The sequence below is a fragment of the Terrapene carolina genome, unplaced genomic scaffold, assembly GCF_002925995.2.
Source record: "Terrapene carolina triunguis isolate 2854851 unplaced genomic scaffold, T_m_triunguis-2.0 Scaffold182, whole genome shotgun sequence".
NCBI lineage: Eukaryota > Metazoa > Chordata > Testudines > Emydidae > Terrapene > Terrapene triunguis.
Window position 1 is genome coordinate 2,324,987 of NW_020664533.1, and position 21,804 is coordinate 2,346,790.

At 39.3% G+C, this 21,804-nt stretch overlaps 1 protein-coding gene across 1 annotated transcript in view; it reads right to left on the reverse strand.

Annotated features, from left to right (window-relative positions):
- Positions 1-21,804, reverse strand: part of LOC113407043 (transcriptional activator GLI3) — a 248,807-nt gene that overhangs the window by 114,644 nt on the left and 112,359 nt on the right. The window contains exon 4 of the mRNA XM_026654133.1: positions 1,950-2,055. Within this exon, the coding sequence (XP_026509918.1) occupies positions 1,950-2,055 (106 nt within the window). The remainder of the gene's footprint in view (positions 1-1,949; positions 2,056-21,804) is intronic.

Sequence of the window (21,804 nt, forward strand, 5' to 3'; positions counted from 1 at the left end):
ACCGTCTTTGCCAACTTGCAAAGCAGCAGACGGTACAGTATGGCTGGTAACCATCTTTGCCAACTTGCAAAGCAGCAGACGGTACAGTATGGCTGGTAACCGTCTTTGCTAACTTGCAAAGGCAAGGGGATGCTGCTGTGTAGCGCTGCAGTACCACGTCTGTCAGCAGCATCCAATAGACATATGGTGACAGTGAAAAAAGGCTGAACAGGCTCCATGGTTGCCATGCTATGGCGTCTGCCCGGGCAATCCAGGGAAAAGGGCGCGAAATGATTGTCTGCCATTGCTTTCACGGAGGGAGGATTGACTGACGACATTTACCCATAACCACCCGCGACAAATTTTTGGCCCCATCAGGCATTGGGATCTCAACCCAGAATTCCAATGGGTGGGGGAGACTGCGGGAACTATGGGATAGCTATGGGATAGCTACCCACAGTGCAACGCTCCGGAAGTCGAAGCTACCCTCGGTACATGGACGCACACCGCCGAATTAATGTGCTTAGTGTGGTCGCATACACTCGAATTTATACAATCGGTTGCCAAAAATCGAATTCTGTAAATTCGGAGTAATCCCGTAGTGTAGACATACCCTTAGAATCTAGCTTCATATGCACTGCAAAACCTAGAATGAAAGGGATGAATTTGTATTATGCTTCCACCTTAATTCAAAATGCCCCTGTTAAACAGTAGGTTTAACTCAAAATCTTTATTTTAATGTATTTTATTGCATGGTTGATTACGGTGTAAATACTTACTGATGCATCAGTGGAACTCTAAGGAATAAATCACAAGTTTCTGTACTCTCTCTTTCATTCTATAAATACCCACTTTTCCTTTAATGCCCAAGGAAGACTGCAACACAGATTTATTACTTACCTCCAGGCAAATTTGCTCTGAAATTACAATTCAGTAATAGGAGACTAATCCAAAAAAACTCTTGGTAAAATATTGTGTGTGTACTTGGGTATGTAGTTAGGATTGTTAATATCAATTAATTCTGCTCACAGAGGAGGACTTGTTTTAAAACAACTTCATTTTTCTTCTGTATATATGTAATTACACAGCTGTAACTAATAGCCATGGAGATGCAATCTGCCATCTAAACAACTAGCATTATTCTTCAAAGTATTACTTGTGCATTTCTTCTTTTATTTTCTCAATAAGAGGGGTGATTATTAGATATAATTAAATGTATATATCAAGACTTTTAGCACAGGAGTAAGCCCTCCTTATGGCTCCATTTTTTTTATGGTATATGGCAGTTTTCTGGACATTACAACTAAAGATCATTGCTTTATTTTGCAAATCTGATACTCCTCTCTACATATAGAATAAGATAATGCTTATTTCCACAGGGTTCGTCCTCTCTCTTCTTTTTCTAATGCACGTTATCACTGGCATTCTTTTCTTTTATCTTTGTGTAAACCATGTGCTCTATTACATTTGCCATTTTGTTTGGGTGACATTCCCATCAATCAACTGACTGCTTGTGCACACACACAACAGGGACTATGAAAATTCCCCCAAAATTTCATTACGCTTCATGGCAGTCACTAGGAAAATGCTTTGATGTTACAGGAAATTTTAGCAATGAAGAATCCCAAGCCTAATCCAGAGAAAGTACACGTTTTATTTAGCAGTATTTCATAGGGCTCTGTACTTGTTAATTTAGTATTTATAGAATGACAGCACACAGAATAAACATCAGCAAAATATATAGGTAACACTTGCCAGCTACCTATTATAAAAGGCATTCCTAAGGCACCAGGGGTTCTGCTTCAGTGAATCCACGAACAGATAAACTCGATGCATTCCAAACGTAAATCTTGCTCTCCAGCTAGAGCTGCAAAGCTTTCCAGGCACAGAGTTTTAAGTACCATACGGTTTCCAATATTTGTCTCTTGTTCTAGGCTCCATAATATAACAATGTGGAAAATAATACTTACACATGCAGTGGAGGAATGGGAGATGGTTCATAATGGTAACGTCCCTCGTGATGTCTTGCATCAATTGGCACAGGAGGGTGGAATGCTGGAAAAAGGTGAGGCGGATCTGAAAAATAAGGTTTCCAAATATGAATATATCATGCAGCTATTTTTTAATATTGATTACACATCTCAAATTATGTGCCAACTGTAATATGATGTACAGTCAAATTCTTCTTTCTCAATACGTCAGTGTAACTGAACAGAGTTTGTCCCATAAAATTTGCATAGATGAGCGTGAATATTCATTTATTAATTGTAATATTCTCTTTTTATAGCTTAAATGGCAAATTACATAAAGAAGCCTTTAATAAATAATTACAGTGCACACATGTGAAGTGTCAGATCAAAAGGATCACTGAACCTTTCATAAGCATTCCTGGTTCTTTTTTTTTTTCATATTAAAACAAATAAAAATGTTATTGAAAGAAAGACCTAAAAATAGACTACAAATAGCATGTAGTAAAAATGATACAGTGGAATGTACAACTAAAACAGCAGGTGTACAAAGTACAATCTGGAGTAAATTACAATTAAGTTAGAAGGAAAACGTGATTTGGAAAGGCTGCATTGGAGGAGATGCTGTGCTGCAGCGCACCAAGGGGAAGCATCAGGAAGTATGTGCTTCAGGGCGTGGGGATTCGTTTCCTCAGCCTTGAAAAGGATGCAGCATATTCTTCGCATGCAGCTGGTCACCTCTGCTGGCAGGCATGTAAAGCGGTGGGGAGAAATGGCTTTGGTTACTCCCCACCCTATTTCTGGCAAGTTGTTCCTGGGAAGGCCAACTCTGAAGCTGCCACTGCAATTCCAGACAACCCTTATATACGTTACACAAGAGGGAAGAGTTCCTCGCAGTCTCATCCCCAACCCGCCACTACACAGGTTGCGTACAGGCCAGAACAATCTAGCCCTGATTTTTCCACATAATTCTCTAATTAAAGCTCTCCGCCATTTTGGATGCTATAGTTTTAATATGCTGTAGATCTCTATCAACATTTTCATGCTTTTGCAACTGTCTAATGTAAAGAACATTATTTTATAGAAGATATTTAATGCATCATTACAATCCTGAATGGAGGAAACAATGTTCAAGCAGCAACATAACATCTGAAAAGCCCATTGTCTCTTGGGGTGTGAAATCTACCTATCCAGACCAATTATTAACTAATTTTTATTTTGTCCTAAATCCATATGTTTATGTGATCCTAAAACCAGATGAGAACGGATATTATGTAGTGTCATGGTTTTACTAAAAAGGATTCTAAAAAGAGAAAATCCTTATTTATGCTCAGTCGGGAAAACCAAGCTAGAGAGGCCTTTTTCAGTCCTGCTATAACTCTTAGGGTAAGTTCTGTGTGTATTTTCTTCCTTCTGAATTCAGCTAAATGTAATCCCCGTCTTAGATTATGTTATCTCTGAAAACAATTGCATCAAGCCAGTTGATGATCCAAAAAAAGGGTGAGGAATTGGATTTTGCCTCTGTTTTTTCTCAAAAATTTGAAATGTTTGATACTCTCCAACCAGCTGCAGTTGGTTGAAAAGGAGTCTAAAAGATAATGGGTTGGGGAATTCACACAAGTTCTGAGGAAATATTTCCAATGTTTCATGACAATTTTGAAACACTTGAAATTTCCTGTCCAGCTCCAGTGCCAGCTATTTGTTAAGTATTAGCTACAGTATGCTTACTAACAGCGCATTTCTGCCATTTACTGACTTGGGGCCCAATCCTGTTTGAAAAGTGATTGTGGCGTCCTAATGTGAGCAGGGAACCTCTAGTCATGATAGCCCTAATTCTAGCCCTATTATACAAACTGGACATAAATACCTACGCTCTTGCAATTTGATCCACTCCTACACCTGTGTTGAGCCCTGCTGACTTCTACAGGACTCACAGTCAATCCCAGGAATTTATACACCCCACAGGAGTACGTGGTTATGGGTGGACCAGAAGATACATGCTTCCCATGCATGAAATGCATTTTGCATCAATCACCAGCCCCAGAAGCCACAACGCAGCCTGAAACCAGGAGGAAATGTCTGAAGGACAGAGAGATGTCTACAAAGTGTGGGATCCCGTTGTGTGCTGTGCTCCCCACCCCTTAGCCTATTAACTGAAATAATGTAAGCTGAGTAGGGGTCTTACTCCTGCTGTACATTATTTTCCTCCAAGACATATTAGCTACTCTTCAACAAACATATCTCTCCCCCTGCCTCTGTCATAGTAGCAACTCTGAGGAAAACAAGGGACATGGGAGGTTTGTCCCGAGGGGCTGGATTCTGATCCCCTTACGCATGTCAAATAGCACCATACCCCACCTTGCACAAGGTGAACAAGCCCATGCAAGATGCAGTTTACTTTCCATCCCTGCCGAGCCAGGCTGAAACTCCACTCTGGAGAGCAGTTCCCCTATTTACCTCTTTAAACACAGTTTAGCCATGTACAGGATTAGCCCTAAAGTTAAATATGATCTTCTATAATTTTCTATTTTAGGACTGGAATATTGAATACTAAATTACCTATAGCCCAGATCTAACTTAACTGTACAGATGAAGTAAGTAGTATTTAATGTGTGTGTTTGTGTTATACATTCCCTTCATTAACCTCTGTCATCTTGTACTGACATTTAATGAAGCAGAAATCTCAAAGGAATACATTTCTGAATCCTTTAATATTAAGTTTCTCTGTGTATCCTGGTTGCATTTTGTTTGTGTTTTTTGTCTGGGAAAGAGAAGTATTCCATCACTGCACAGAGAACTGTCTAAGTCAACCCCGCATGACTAGAACAGGCCTGAATATCTAGCATCTGCCATAATTATCCATCTCACAGTTTATTATTTACACATGAGCAATACAGCTGGTGAGCATCATAACTCAAGCATATGTGTAATAAGTTACTGCACTGTAGTCATCTCCTGTTGCAACCCTTGGAAAAATACCTCATGATGACTTTTCCAAAGTCAGGCTAAAACTGCTGAAGCAGAATAAAGTGCCACTAAACCTGGCTACCTACTATTTATCATACAATTTCCTGACTGATGGTTCCACAAACCAGCTGCTAAGTGCTGTGTACTCTACTGTCAGCAAACTAACATGCTAAATGGGAGACAGGGAGAATGATGTGCAGAACCGGTGGAATCAGTTTTACTGAGGGAATTCAAAATCTACCATACGCGGATAATTCCTTGACGCAGAGGTAAGTAGTAAATTCTACATGCTTGTGGGTCCAAAAGTGTTCTACTTTGAACAGCTTTGAATATTTATATGAAAATACTCTCACATCAAACAGATATTTGAAAGAGCACCTATCATCCAAGGTTCCACTTAGAATGCACTTGAAACCCTATAAATATGTAATTGGTTGACATGTATTTAAATTGAAATATACGGTAAAAAGTTTGCATAGCTGTAACACATATTGTATTCCTGTTGGTCATTCTGACCTCACACAATAACTGTTTCAACAGAGATACTGCCAGACAATCACAGGCCAAATTTATTTATACTAAATAGTACACTATTCTAAGAGTGGTCCCGTTGGAATGAATGGACTACGTGTACAGTAATGTACTGCTCTTCATATGGTAGAATCTGGTCACAACTGATCTGTAGCTGCTGTTAGCAGAGGTCTTGGCTACCTACAAACCCTGTAGCCACAAAGACCCTTAATAAGAGGATCTGGCAATTGCTCTAAAAATATGACATTTATGAGCTTTCTATTTAAAATGCATAAAACAAAACTATCAGCAGGAATTATGCTATAATGAATATAACAACATCTTCTAACAAACTTTACCCTTTATGTCGTATTTCAGAAATTATTCATAAAAAAATTCTATATCTTGGAAGATTTGGCTGAAATGAAGGCAAGGGTAGCCCATGCCAGGCATATCCTTCTTACAAGCACACAAGGCTTTAAAATGATCTTCATTAATTCAGGCCCAAATCCTGCAATCAGATCTGTGCAGCCAGAGACTTGTATCTGTGCAGAGTCCGGCTAAAGTCAATGGGCTCCACATGAGCACAAACATCCATCTGTATGGATTCAACTGCCTAATCAGGGCCTTAGGCCCAATTCATCAAAGCCCTTGAGCACATGATTCAGTCCCATTGACTTCAGTGAAATGTAAACATATAGCTAAGTGCTGAAAATGGTTGGACTTATTCACATTTCAACTTGCTTTGTTGAATAGGGGCCTTAGCTATCTTCCTTTCCAATACCACAAGCAAAAATATCTTTAAGGTCCACCTCTGCTTGAGAGCATCAGGAGGTCTTTCAAACAAAATTTAGAGTATAGGCAAGTAAGTTGTATAAGAGTAGAAATGTAGCACTGGTAAATACTTTAAGCTCCACACGATTTTGTAGATGTCATCTCTGAGATTTTTCAAGAAAATATGTGCATTTTTTTTTCATTTTTAGATGTATAAATTGTGTATCCCCTTCTTACAAATACATCTTCAGATACAGTGAAAAGGACCAACCCTCACAAATAATAATCAATCTTACACTCCTAGAAGAGGAGAAGGGACTTGCACTGTTCCGTAAAGGTCAGTAACCTATGCCTCCACTGAAAGAATCAGAGAAATGAATAAAGGAAACTGGGAAAAATTATCAAAATGTGAATGGTTGATAAAGAGAGAATACTAATTAAGGTCTAAAGAGATCTAAGAGTTACCAATGATCTGCTAATAGATGCAGCAGAAGGTTAGATGACTATAGCAGACCAAGAGGTATTCTGTAATACTGAGTCAGTGGCAGAAAGTTCAACAAGAGAAAGTGAAAGAACCATCATCCAGATCCAACACACTCTGAAGTCAATGGGAATCTTTCCATCAATTTCTTGATCTTTGGAACAGATCTTTTACAGTTAGGAATCACTTGGCTCTGCAAAGTTAAACTTTTGGTAGTAAGGCTGATCACACAGACCACGTGATTTTCTATCCCATTTTGCTCAAGCACAGTGAGATTCTTGCCAAACCCTCTAGCATGGGCTTTTGAAAAGATGGGCTTCAACTTTTAGTGAATTGAGAAACTATTTGTTATGGTATAAGGTTTGAATCAACTCAAGTGGCTAAGTGAAGCTCCACTATCTGCAGCTGCATTATGAGATAGCAGCACACAAAATATGCAATTCAGTGCACATTTTCAGTATGTGTAACATTTTAGTGGTTTATCATTAGAAAAATCTGTTCACAAAATTCTACAATAGAACACTAAGTTAAGTTTAGAGCTTTACTCAAAATACAATTAAGCTTGGAAGGATAAGATTTTTTTTTTTTAAATCGGTAAAGGTCAATTTCACTGCACCCATAAAAACCGACAAACAATATTTCCATCATTACTCTAAATTTACAGACAGGCAAAGAAAGACAAATGCTGCTTGAGAAATTATTAGAATTTGATTTAAGACTATTTATTTTGAATATTTTCACGTGATGTTGGGACATTTCATATATTACATATTATAATGCTTTAACTTTTGAATCTCAATGTCTGCTGTCATTAACTAATTATTAACTGACCCCTAGTTGTTTGACCTCCCCATAATTTTGTACAACTGTGAACATTTAAATAGATAAAAAAGTGTAAAATGCTTAAAATTAAACATTGATATTATTAATTGAAATGATAAAAAAACAAAAATCTAATTCTGCCTAACCCCTAATTATAATATATTGGGGGTGAAATCCTGGCCTCATTGAAGTCCATTAGAGTTTTGCTTTTGACTTCAAAGGAGCCAGGTGCTCAGAACACTCTGCACATTCAAAATTATTGACTTCTATGATAATAAATAGTTGACATATATAAACCACTGTTACCCAAGATGTACTAAAAACACCATTATGCAAAATAGAGCAATTTCTTAATGTCTTTTTCAGTACACTGCATTGTGAATAGTTTTGCCAGCAGATTTCTACATTTCCCTTGGTGCATAGCTGATCAGCCAATGGGAATTTTCTAATATTTTGGTTTGCATAGTCCTATAGGACTTTACTATTTCTTCATATACATTTGCTTCAATTTATTTTCCCTTGACGGCGTTGTCTGGTTTCATGGTAACCGACATGGTGCTTTTTGAATGGAAAGTTCTTCTGCACTGTTAGCCAGTTGAAAAATATGAAGTTAATTTTTAAACAAAAATTAGTTTCCAAGAGGGCCCATTAATTTCCCTTTGAAAATGTGTGTATGAGTTTTTCTGCTCCCCATTTTGTTTCAAGGGCTTTTCTTATCAAGAGAAAAATATAACTAAGACCCCCAATCCTGCAAAGACCTAGGCACACGCTTAACTTCATGAACTGCGAGTAGTCCCACAGCCTTGACTTTAAATGGGACTACTCGGAGTGAATTAAGTTAACCATGTGCATAAGTCTTTTCAGGATTGGAATCTAACTGACTGACTAAGAGGGGAAACAAGAATACTGTATACAAAATATTGTAAAATGCACAAAGTAAATACACTGAAAAAGCAGAGGTGGAGTTTTTTCTCTTCTATTTATGAAGTTCTTTCAGTTACAGTAATATTAGGTGTTATTTGTAACTATCGTAGGTACAAAACTCAGAGGAAAAAAATGTGACTTTCAGGTTGATCATGACACTTTTATATTTTATGTTCATTAATGTACTTCAGCCGTTACACTTCCATCTCCAGCTTCAACCTGAGTTTTCAGAGCTCATTTCTCTATATTAAAAACACCACAAACCTCAGAAAGTGGAACATTGCTCCACTTTTTGATTGTTGTTGCTGATGAAAAAGATTCCCACCTTGGTAAAGAAATAAGAATCCAGGGCATCTCACGCACCTGTCAGTCATTTTACCTCCTCTGTGTTTGTAAACCCAAACACCTTGTGGGAACATGCTTTATCGTTTTTAGTGGTTCCATAATAATCATCCCACCAAACACTTGGAAGAGGAGCTGTTATCTCTGAGCTGGAAGAAAAGTGACTGGAAATGATTTAATCAACTGGCACTGGAAGATCTTTAATATGCCCAGATTTGCTGCAGGTATTGGCTAAACAGCTATTGGATTGATTTCAGCTGGAACACTTTATCATTCTTCCCAATCATTGCAACACTACTATCAGAGGAAAACTGCAGCAAGATTGTCTTCTGGAATACTAAACTTTCTTAAGTCTATTTGATTGGATGTGTCCAGTGCTCAGAACACTCTGCACATCCAAAATAATTGACTTCTATGTTAATAAATAATCTACATATATAAAACACTGTTCATCCAAGAATCTCTGAACACTTTGCAAACATAAATTAGGCCCTATGATAATCCAGTGATTGACTCATGAATTATTAGTTGTATTAGGTCAGATGCACCACTACAGTAAGGTTGCTTTGTGCTGCACTGGCCATATAAAGTAGCCATAATAGCATCTTAGTTGGCCATTGGTTATGGCTGTTTTGCATGTGTAGAGCAGTGCAGTGTATGTACATTTTTATTGTTATTATGTACATTGTACATGTTGGAAGACTGAAGCACTGAAAAAATAAGAGTTGCACAGGGGCACATAGCAAGTCAGGGGGCAAAGCTGGGAATAGAATTATTGTGTCCCAAATCTCAGTGTCACACTATGACCACTAGACGACACTGCCTCCCTTTCTTATATAAATTGCTGTTTAAAAAGCCATTAAATGTAACAGCAGTTGCATATAGTCAGTGTCTGTGCTCCAAGCACACGCGAAGAGAACCCAATGAGACATCTTGGCCACAAAGTACGTTATTTGGAAAGAAGATCACCTCTTATAATGCAGCTGGCTCTTGGTATGCCACAGCTCATCTTTTTTCATAACCTCTGGATCCGTGCAGTGCTTCTTAACAAACTTAATAATGTGGTCTCCGCAAGAAAATGACAAATTGTGCTCTGCCAGGGAACTGACAAAAGAAATCCCTGCCTCCGTTACCTCAAATGTACTCTCTGCAGTGAAAAACCAATTTATCTTTTCCCTTGCACCGTGCTTTCTATTCTGCCATTGTCCCGCTAACTTCTTGTGTCCCTGCCATCAATACATCTACCACAGCTAAAAATCATACCCAAAAGAATTTTTTTTTTTTAAAAAAAGTGCCCATATTTAACTTTCAACAATCCAGTCAAATGCTTTAATCCAGATGCTCTGGAATGCTGCTTGTCTTTTGATTCCCTCTGCATGTGCCTGGTGACATCTTCTGTATTCTCATCTTCCCTGCTGTGATACGGGCACAAACAAACAAAAACCACACATGCACAGAAAGTTATTAAAAGCAGGTTAACCCAAACATATAGGAGTCTGCAGCTGTGAATGATGAACTACAAACTGCGTGTTAAAAGAAAATAAATAAAATTGAATTAAAAAAATAAATCAATCCTGACCCAGACTGCAGATGATTAAGAGTGAAATCATACAGGAAGACCCTGACTACGCTGCTGCAGCACAATGTTTACACGCAGTTCTCCGTAGCTGGGTGCTAACACAGCTTCCCTTCCCAGGGCAGACAGGGAACTGCCAAACAACAATTTTGTAAAATAGGTTATAGTCTGGTTCATTCCTGTCTACAATGGCCAGGGAGGCTGTCTTAGCACCATGCTGACAAGACGCATGTATAAACATGGTGCTTGCAAATGTAACTATGCTGCAAGTGTAGACAAAGACAAGGAGAGAGAACAGACTGGAAGCCAAAAATTAGTGTACTCATGGAAAGATACAGATTATAAATACACTTTTAAAATGTCAGATATCCTTGTATATAGTGTGGATCTGCCTCTGGAGGTCAGTTTGGAGCAACTATTAAACTTCAACAAAGTTAAAAGGGTTACAAAGTATTAAGCGTGGCCATAAAACGTGAGTCAATCATATGCAAATTGCTAGTGTGTTTCTCTCCCATGTAACAAAGTCAAGTTTGAAAGCAATTCCAGAGGCCAAATCCTAATCTGGTGTAAATCACCATAGCACCAGAGATGTCAATGAGTCTACATTGATTTACAGCAGCTGAGGATCTGGCGGAGGTCCCTTGTTTCATTGGCCAACACAGGCTGGAAAAGTTATAGAAGTTACATTCAGAGTCTTTGGTAAGTAAATTGTATAACGATAGAAATTAGAGATGGAAAAGACCTATTAGGTCATTGAGGTTTTACTTTTGAATATAAAAACAACTCAGCTTCTATAGAAGAATATTCCACAATCTGACAAGTACCAGGGAGTAGTCGTGTTACTTTGTATCCACAAAAACAATGAGGAGTCCGATGGCACCTTAAAGACTAACAGATTTATTTGGGCATAAGCTTTCGTAGGTAAAAAAACCCACTTCTTCAGATGCATCAGATGAAGAAGTGGGGTTTTTAACCCACGAAAGCTTATTCCCAAATAAATCTGTTAGTCTTTAAGGTGCCACCAGACTCCTCATTGTTTTTCCATAGTCTGATGGATCTCACTGTCAAAGATTTTTTCCTGCTAGTTAACCTAATTTTGTTCTTAAACCCATTACTTCTAATTATTTTACCTCCCTTTGTACCATCCTAAAGAGTTCCTCTCCCTATGTGTTATTTATACTCTTCAAACACTTGCAGATGACTATCGCTTGCCCTCTTTGTCTATCCCAGAATGTAGATATATTGCATTCTTGTAATCTGTATCCACACTTTAAATTGGACACTTCAGTCAATTTATTCCTTTTCATTGTTCCCTGAACTCCTTCCAATTTGGGAAAGAGAGACAGTTATCACCTCTCTGCTCTAGGACATTAAGCCTGTGTATGCAGGCTAAAAAAATCACACTGATTTATATATAATACTTTAAACTGGAATTCCACTGTACAAACTGATTGTTAGGTTTTTCAGCATTACTGACATTTCTCTCTCCCACTGAATATCTGCATTTCTAGTTATTTCCCCCCAATGTGCCTATGAACTTGCATTTTCCCATTCTGAGCCAGATTTTTCCACTCTCACTTACAATGAGTAGCAACTTATACTACAATTGCCAGGGGACTATAGTGCTACTCAATGTGAGTAAGGGCTGCAGAAATTGACCTTTTGTTATTAGAGCTTTATCTACACTTGAAAGTTAATTTGGATTAAGGTAGGGCATGAATTTAAAGCACAAGAGCTATTCCTGAATAATTTAATGTGTGGACACATTCATACTGGAATAAGAGTGCCTTATTCAGATCTATTTTAATCCATTTTGAAAGTGCAGGGAGCAGAGACACAGCGGGAGCTGGAGGAGAGGCTGAAGCGACACACAAGATTGGGCTGGCCATCATGAAGAGGTAGGGACAGCTCTCCTTACTTCAGATCCCAGTGGAGACACCCTGCCCAGTGGACAGGCAGGAGCACATGCACCAACCACTGGGATCGGGAGCAGGGCTGCATTGGTACATGATGCCTGATGCCAAGGGGCGTGAGGAGGAAGGACAGGGCACTGGGCACCAGCCAGCAAGGAATGGCAATAGGAACTGCTGGGACACCCCTTCCCAATCTGGAGCTGGCTGCCACTGTCCCCTACCAAGTCTCAGTAGCTCCCTTCACTCCCCCTCATGCCCCCATTCACGGTGAGCTTCCGAACCTCCCCGCACCTGCCTGAAAACCAATCTGAATTATTTTTTCATGTAAGATTTCATGAGACACTGTATCAAATGCTTTTCCAAAATCCAATACATTGCATCTACTATATTCCTAGACTTTATTGATGATTTCTCTTAATCATTTTCCATTATTTTAATAGGGGCTGAATTTATTACCAGACAATATTTTCCAGTAATTTCCTTCCTTTCTCTGAAAGTTTAGTATCACATTTACTTTTCCAAATTACCTGTTGTCTCGCCCAGTCATCAGTGACTTCTCAACAATAATTGTCAGAGCATTCAGTAAGTTCACCAGGCAATTCCCTTCATATCTTAGAATGAGTTTCATCTGGTCTTGATGTCTGGTATATGTGCACACTTTCCAAATATTCCCTTATCTGCTTCTTAACAAAAGCTACATTTAAGAAATCTTCATTACTTTCTAATTGTTCAACCTCTTTATATTTTGTCAGTCTTAAAAGCAGCTCAGTAGCTCTGTCTTTTTACTAAGTAATTCCACTGATTTCATCCCTCTCCTAATTGATTAAAGAGCTTGTTTGCTATTGTGTTTCTTTCCACCTTGATACCTTTATAAAAAGCCTTTCTTATTCTCCTTAACCTCTTGGTTATTCTTGCTTTTTGCGCCATTGCTACCCATCTCTATGATCTTTAATTTCATCTTTATATTCTTTTTATATTCCCTTCCACTTTTCCATTTACTGTACAAGTTCTTTTCACTCCAAAATGTTTGAGTAGTATCTCATGAAGTCACCTTGACTCTTCCTCCTAACATTCTTCTTTTGCTGATGAACTGATGGTGGAGTATTGCCTACAATACTGTTGCTTCAAGCATCCACTGCAGCTCCCCCAAAGCAGACCAAGGAGCCACATTACTGACAAAGGTGAGAATGTCACCACTTCAACTGCAGAGCCATTTCAGTGATGTACCTGCTGATTTATGGGGCTCTGTGCACGTGTGTGTTACTTTATAACAAAAAACACGGTTCTCTGAATGAGGCAATGAGTAAAAAACCCAAGATCTCAACTCAGAGAAGCTAACTCTGGCAATCCTTACCTGTTGACAGTAAAACTGTCCTCATCCCTGACAACTTTCCAAAATACACCTGCTGGACTCATTGACTTGAGGTCAATGGGAGGGAGTTTTTTATTGCACAACTGTATGTTACACCTAAAACTTGGGTAGGTCAGGTGGGGTGAAGGAAAACCACCGCAGGGGAAAGAAAACACTTCTTCAAACCCTAATGCAAAAACTGAAAAAGCAGGTACATGAATAAGCAATAGCATTCAAGTACCTGACTTAGACAAGCTTTTTCTACATGGGACGGTGTGAGATTTAAGCATGTGTGAGATTTTGGGGGCGGGGTCTGTCTTTTCGTTGTATGTGTATACAGCGCCTAGCATAACAGGTCCCAAGTCCCTCACTTTAGGCACTAGAGTAATACAAATAATAACCAATAATAATTACTTCACCTTTCCCTCCACTGTCTAGTGGGTCTATCATGCTCTAGGAGGCCCAAACAGGGAGCTGTCCTGTGCTCAGAAGCACTCTCTGAGCTTGTGAGAGTGCAGACTGCAGCAGCCATCTTCTTGTTCTGTGTTTGTACACCACCTAGCACAGCGGGGTCCTGATCCATGACTGGGGCTCATAGGCACTGCCACAATACAAATAATAAAAAATAATTCTGCCTGTCCCCTGTCCAAGGAGACACAAGAGACAGATTCTTTGCTCTCTCCCCTTTTCCACTTCTGCACGAGGGTCAGACACAATCTGACTGCAAACAAGCAGGTGACATCACATGGAATTTATTTTTCTCCCCTGGTTAGAAGGCAGACTCAGTTGTGGTCATCCACATTGCCTGGCAAGTCTGGGAAACTTCCAAGCCATGAGACAACAGGTTTCCCGCCCCTGAACTGTTTGATGCTCCACTGAATGCAGGGGCACTTTGAGAGATATGCTAACACCCATATGGAAAAGCTGTTGAACACAAAGGTTGGAGGTCAAAAGTTTAAATGGTCATGATAGAGATGACTGCAGCCTCTTTCTGGTTAATCACATCAAAGGGACTGTCAGTTCTTATACTACTACTGAAGATCTTTAGGAACCTATTGAAATTCTAGCACATTTATTGCACACTGGGAGCATAAAAAGACTTTTTGTTTGTTTTACAGCTTCTTGCCAAGCACAGATGAGGTATTATTTTAACTGTTAACTGCAAAGTTTATGGTCACTCTAACAGCTATCAATCTAGATCTTATGGTCCCCCCATCTCTATAGCATGAGTTTGCCAACTTATTTCATCATGCTGCTTTCATCAAATGTACCACTGAACATAACAGAGCATACATTTAAAGAGATGTGCACCACATTCTATTGGTGATTTGAACATCTGCTTCTATGCATCTTTCCCTAGCTTAATGCTGAACTGAAGGAATCTAGTACAGTAGTTTCAACAAAGTTTGGAATTTCTTCTCCAACGACAACAACAAGTTGATGGAAATATGTGGCCTTTGTTGTATAGAGCTAGAAACCTCTACTCCTGAACTGCACACAGTCACACATTCTTATTTATTGATTATACATTATTTTGTGTTACAGTAAGGTATAAAGGCCCCAAACTAGGATCAAGGCCCCACTCTACTAGGATCTGTAGAGAAACATACTGTATTAAGAGATGGTGCCGAAGAGGTTAATTTAAATAGAGAGGACAAAGGCTGAAAGAAAGGAAGCATTATTATCCCCATTTTACAGATGGCGTATTGAGGCAGAGATTGACTGATGCACCCAAGGGAAGACTGTGGCAGAGTCAGGAATAGAATTGGAGACTACTGAGACCCAGTCCAATAACATAACCACAAGACCATCTTTCCTCTCAGACCTTCCTTCCTCTCCAAACTTGTGTTTGTGATTAGGTCAAAAACTTCATTGCAATATGTGTTCCATGCCTTGTACCAACCATTGTCAGCTAGCTGTTTGCTAAAACCAAGACCCAAGTTTGCTTGTTACTACCTTCCTCAAATTCCTGTTCTCCTCTCTACAACAAGGTTTAGCAGTATAAGTTATGCTCCTAGCCTCCATCTGGCTAGGCAGAAACAGATGTCCATATATTCTGACATGATCTTATTTCAAAGAGGGGACTTTGGGTTTCCAATGATCTTATAAAAGCCACAGCATATGATGGCACTCAACAGTAATTTCTAATTAGGATGGTTTTAATCAAATTTAAATGTAGCCGAGTTTTCACAGCTAATGAATAAATCCTGTTTTTAAATCATAATAATCACGTAGAATTCACCTGGCAGCCACTCCCCTTCATGGCAGCATCCTGAAGAATCCCCTACATGAGCAGCAGTTAGCACAAAACGCCAATAGGAGGTTTCAGCAACATCCGTTTCAGCCCAGTTTATTATTTAAACAGTTCCCTAACTACTCTTCCCAGAGGTAAGCTGCAGCCAAATTGTTTTCCTTCACTTCACAAAGCAGATATGCGTGGCTTATTTGAACAGCTCCAAAGTTTACTTTAGTCTCCGTTTAAATACCTTCTACCACATATTTCAAACAAACAGTTCACTTCATTAGAAAGGCAAACAGTTTAGCCATAGAATACTAGCACTTGAGAAGAATCACACTGGGCAGAGAAACCCTCTGCCCCTGAGTAAACACTTCCTTGTCTTCAGCTCTAAGCAGCAACCATGTGGAACTTCACTTCAAAAGCCTTTTCACAAATACTTCACACATCTATTTGTAAGTAAATGATAACCCTGAAAGAGATTATCTGCAGGGCGGGAAGCTTCTGATGCCTATCAGCGCTGCTATATGGACAAAAATAGGAGGTCTAACTGTCCATTTCCAGCTAAAGGCCAGTTATGAAACAATAAAATTAATGATAACACAGAAGTACAGTTTAGCCTGAATACCTTCAACTGGATAATCAGTATTGCCTCAGTGATGTGTGGGGGCAAAATTGGCCTTGTAACAGAAAGCGAGTCTCATCCTTAGCTACAGAGTGGCTACTGCATCCACGTCATTATTTAATGTTAAACTGGATCATACATAGAAGGAAACAAAGTAGTCAAGAGAGACAGTACTGTTGAAATGAGTTGCTAAGTTGTTAAACTGCTAGAAAAAGAGCTGCACATAAAGAGTTGCAAAGCTAAATCATCACTGAAGCACCTTACTGCGTACATCGATGAAGTAATAATATATATAGTAAGCTATTTCTTTTTGGACAACATTTACAGTGAAGTTAAAATGCATAAGGGAAGCAAGGCAAATTGACTGTCTATTATAAATTCCAAGTAAAGAGAACAAGGGGGCGGGGATGGGAGGGAGAAGAAGGACAAATGGACACAGAGATACAATGGAAGATAGCCAGCGCTAACAGGCCTATTCTCCCCTGGATAGATGCACACAACTCCTATTGACACTTATGGGACTTACACTCACCTGTCGAGAACAGAATACACCCCTAAGAGAGTAAAGCATTTCAGAAATAGTGAATTTGCTGTCATTCCCTGCTGCTTTTACTGCTTTCTGTCAGAGGAGGAGAAAAGTTTTTGATCAAAATATCGGTATTTGTGTGTTTAAATGAAATGACACAAGACAGCTCATTACACATAACTCAGAATTCTCACAGCACCACTCACTATCACCATATTTGAAGCAGTCAACCCCACCTTAAAAGACAGAAACACTTGGCAGCAGACATGAAGTATAAACCAATTGACATAGAGTTGTCCAAGTTTAGCATAACTTGCCCAAGCTGTAGACAATCAACTAGCTATGTTCTCCTAAATCCATTCCCACCCAAAAAAACTGTAAGAAGGGAGTTACGGTTGAGAGTATATATCAGTAACTTAAGGGTAGAAAAACTTATAAGAAGGTTGCAATTATCAAAAAGAACCATTCAAAAACTAGGAAACAAAGAGTTAAGGTTACTATTTAAATTTTTTTTTTTTTTTTGAAAATATGGAAACGAAGAGTTTAGGCACTCAAACAACCGTAGCTGTACACTTGTAACAACCCTTGCCTCGCATCATCCATATTTTGTTCCTTTCATACCCAGGGTAAAATCCTGGTCCCACTAAAGTCAATGGATGTTTCACCATTTATTTCAGTGGAGCAAGGATTTCACCCCCAATGTTGTCAACTCTCGCAATGTTATTGCAAATCTTGCAATATTTGCTTTTCTCTTTGAAGTCTCAGCGCCTAATGTTGGGTAATTATATAAGAATCTCAGGGTGGTTCTTCTTTATTTTTAACTTAAGTTTCCAGCTCTTATGGTTATGGAGAAAAATTGAAATGTGAACCTTAAAGGCTTCAAATCCAGCAAGCAAATAAAAAAGATTCAAAATGTATTCAAAAACACCCATGATTTTTAAGACAATCTCATGATTTTTGAATACTTAGGGTGGGCAGTACAGCATATCTACTTTGAAAATTTTCCCATCAAGATATTCTTCTAAGATCCTTAGGATGTCTGTAGGCCATTGCTGAGAACATCTTAAATAGGGAAACTCACTATTTATACAACTTTTTGGTGGAGTATCAAAATTATGCACCATAGATTATTGGTTTTATACTTGGTGACAGACTTGTCTCCAATACAAAGTATAATATTTGCCATCATATTAAACTTTGAGGTTTGTTAACACATTAATGATCTAGGCCTATGAGGTTTGTATATCACAAGAGATGAAATGGAAAGGTTCTTTTTGAGGATGTTGCTATCGGGCTTAAAATGGAAAATGAGTTGCAGCTTTAACTGGAGAGAGAGGTTAGAGCCTTTTAATAACAAAGACTAACTCAGCAGTTTGAGTGGCCATCAGAACAAGGACAAATAGTGCATTTTCTATTACCTGGTAACACAAGCTGGGTTTTTGTAACTAAAATATATTATGAACATATTTATCTGAGAGCTAATAAAATTAACCCTTTGGTGCCAGGAATTGGGGACTTCCAATGTAACACCTTGGGGTTGCCGTAGTAATACTAATGATGGGAATGCCAAACCCTGCCACTCTCAGGGGTTACTTACTAACAATATTATTTTTCAAACAATTCTGGTTGATCTGTTCAGAAAGGTAAAAGAGAAATAAATTAATTTCTTTCAAGATGCTTATGGCCTGAGGCATTTCTAATTTAAAAGGGAAAACCAATTTATTTTTTATTATGCCATTCCCCCACCTCCAACTTGAAACAGATGACTTCTGTAGAACTTTTCTTTATAATACCCCAGCTATTCCTCTGTTGCAGCCTTCAGTTCGCCTGAATATTCAGCTATGAGCTTAAATCTGCCTAATTCTTATCTTTAAAGTGCCCTTGGTGTAAATGACTACACAAAGTACAAGGCAGTGGAGGACCAGGCCCAAAGAAGCTTCCAGACTCTCAGACAACTAACATTTTCTATTCCTTCCTCCCTGCCCATCTTTATTTCAGCTATTAATGATAACACTACTTTGCATTGATAAGGCCAGATTCCACCCTCAGATACACCTATGAAAAATAAAAGGGAGTTGAGCGTGTCTATATGACGGTAGAATTGGGCTTTATTTCTCCATGATAAATCACTCAGCCTTTAGAGGGAGCCATCATCCGCCGCCCCCAAAGGATGCATGGTTTTGGTGGGTTGGTAGAATGGAACCTGCCACTGTGGGGGATAAGAATACTACAAGTTCTTCCCCATGTACCAACCAGCTGCCTGTATCTAGAGCACCATCTTCTTGACCCAAGCAAAGGCAGCTCAGTGAAGAAGGATGCTCAGAGGCAGGGAGCTGACACATGGGAGGAGGAAACAGAAAATATGAAAATCCACCATCCTCCCATCCACCACAGCTGTGGAAGCAGCAGAAAAGAGTAAATATAGAGGACTTAGAAATAGTGGGAGGCTCAGCCTCCCCCACAACCTCAACAGTAGAGAGAGATGAAATGTGGCATTTGGGGCAGGTGAAAAGAAGAGATAACATCAATGAAGGGGCAAAGGAGAGAAGAGGCACCAAGTGTGTGGAAGAAGAGGAGAGATAAGGTCTACATTAGGAGGGTAAAGAATGTAGAGGTGGGATCGTAGGTTATTTCTACACTTAAAATGCTACAGTGGCACACCTGTATCAGTGTAGACACACGCTACAGTGACAGGAGGCCATAACTAGGAAGAATTCTTCCATTAACATAGTGTTGTCTACCCAAGAACTCAGGTCGGGTTAACTACATCACTCTGGAGTTGTGGATTTTTCATGCCCCCGAGTGACGAAGCTAGATCAATCTCATTTTCTAGTGTAAACCAGAGAGAGGGGTTAGTGCAGTGGTGGGCAACCTGTGGCCCATTAGGGTAATCCACTGGCGGGCCACGAGACAGTTTGTTTACATTGACCGTCCGCAGGAACAGCCACCCACAGTTCTGCCCGCCGCTTCCCGCAGCTATCATTGGCCGGGAATGGCAAACCGCGGCCACTGGGAGCTGCGGGCAGACGTGCCTGCAGATGGTCAATGTAAACAAACTGTCTCGCGGGCCCTCAGCGGATTACCCTGATGGGCTGTGTGCAGCCCACGGTCCGCAGGTTGCCCACACGGGGTTAGGGGGACACTGGGGGTGAGGAATGAATGACGTGGAGTAGGATCAGTAAGAGAAAATGGAATAAAGGGAAACCAAAGGGGTGGCCAGAGAAATGAGAATGGAAGGAGTAAAAGGATAGAGAGATCAACCAAAGGGAAGCAAGGAGAAAGGGATAATGTACTCTGGGAAGGAACACAATGAACAGATAATAGATAGCAGGGGAGGTGAATACAAAATAGAGAATTGAAAGGAAAGAAGATACTCCTTTCCAAAGAAGCTTTTTAAAAGGCACTAAAAAGTGGAAAAGAAAAAAGAAAACTAACAAATGAGAAATACAAATGAGATAGAATGAGCAGGAGGTGGGAGGAAAGAAAAGGGTTATTTAAACTGGAAAGAATGGAAAAGGAAAAAAATGACACCACTTAGAGTTGGTGAAATTTAACGAATTGATGTTCCTATATTTACCGCATTGCCTTCACAGAAAAGGAAGATCTCTGTTTGGGGGTAAATTAATGCGATGGCCATTTGGATCACTTATATTTTAATAAATATTCTAAATTCTACAGTTAAAAAGTTGGAGAAAAAATGAAAAGAGAAAGCTAAACTTCACAAGAATGACCTGACCCCCTACCCCACCCTCCAAAAAAGTGGATGGAGTCGGGGATCTACCAGCGCCCAGAAATGCAGTTTATTTGGACAAGTGTAACTTTAAAACATTTTCAAATGGCACCATAAAGATTATTTGTTCACTATTGATGAGCTCAGCTCTGTATAAAATAAACAAAAATTAAGACAGTGTCCTGCCCAAAGAGTTTAGATTCTAGAAGACAGGATGCACTAAAAAACTCAGAAGTCGATATAATGACTTTCTCCTTGATGACCAAGCAATCTCTAATAAGTGAAACTCCTTCCTGATGCGTATGGTGCAAGAAGTGGGGAGGAATTTGGGGAGGGATTTAGTGTTAAGATTAGTAATATAACGAATAATGGAGCAATAATTAATAACATAACCACAACAGGTGTCTACATACTCCAGCAGTAGCTGGAATCTACTTCTGCCGCAGATCCCCCTATCTATTTAAAATTAATCAGTTAAATTTTGGAAGAAGGACAGCAAAGCAACCATCTCGCTGGCCTCCCAAGGAAGACAATCCTGGGTGCACTGAGACTTTGATCAAAGTCACATAGCCAGTGAGTGATAGAGCCAGGATTTGAACTTCACAGTAATGATTCTTCCCTGTTTTAACCACTAGCCAAGATTCTTGCTTCATGAGCCTTATTTCTTTTACTTCTTTTTCTCTTTTAACTTCTTACATTAGCATCATTCTGTCCCTCCGGTTTGTGGCAACAAAAAAGTCAATGTAATTAAGTAAAAATAAAAGTATGTAATGTTCCTGTGAATTCACTTTGAAGAAGGGTATACATGAGAAATGCCCACTGAACAGACACAAATATCCAGTTAAGTACTAATATGAATTACCCCTGATTGTCTATTCTGCAACTCTAAAGGTTTAACTTGGGGTGACATTTCTTTGGTAACAATGACCTCTCACTGGATGCCCAAGCCCAGGGTCATCAACAAGAGACTCTCAATCACATTTGAGTTCAGCAGTGTGCTTCTTGATAGTGGCATGTGAACACACAGCATGTGCTCTTGGATTTCTCTTAGTGACATATTCTCATTAGTCAAAATGGGATG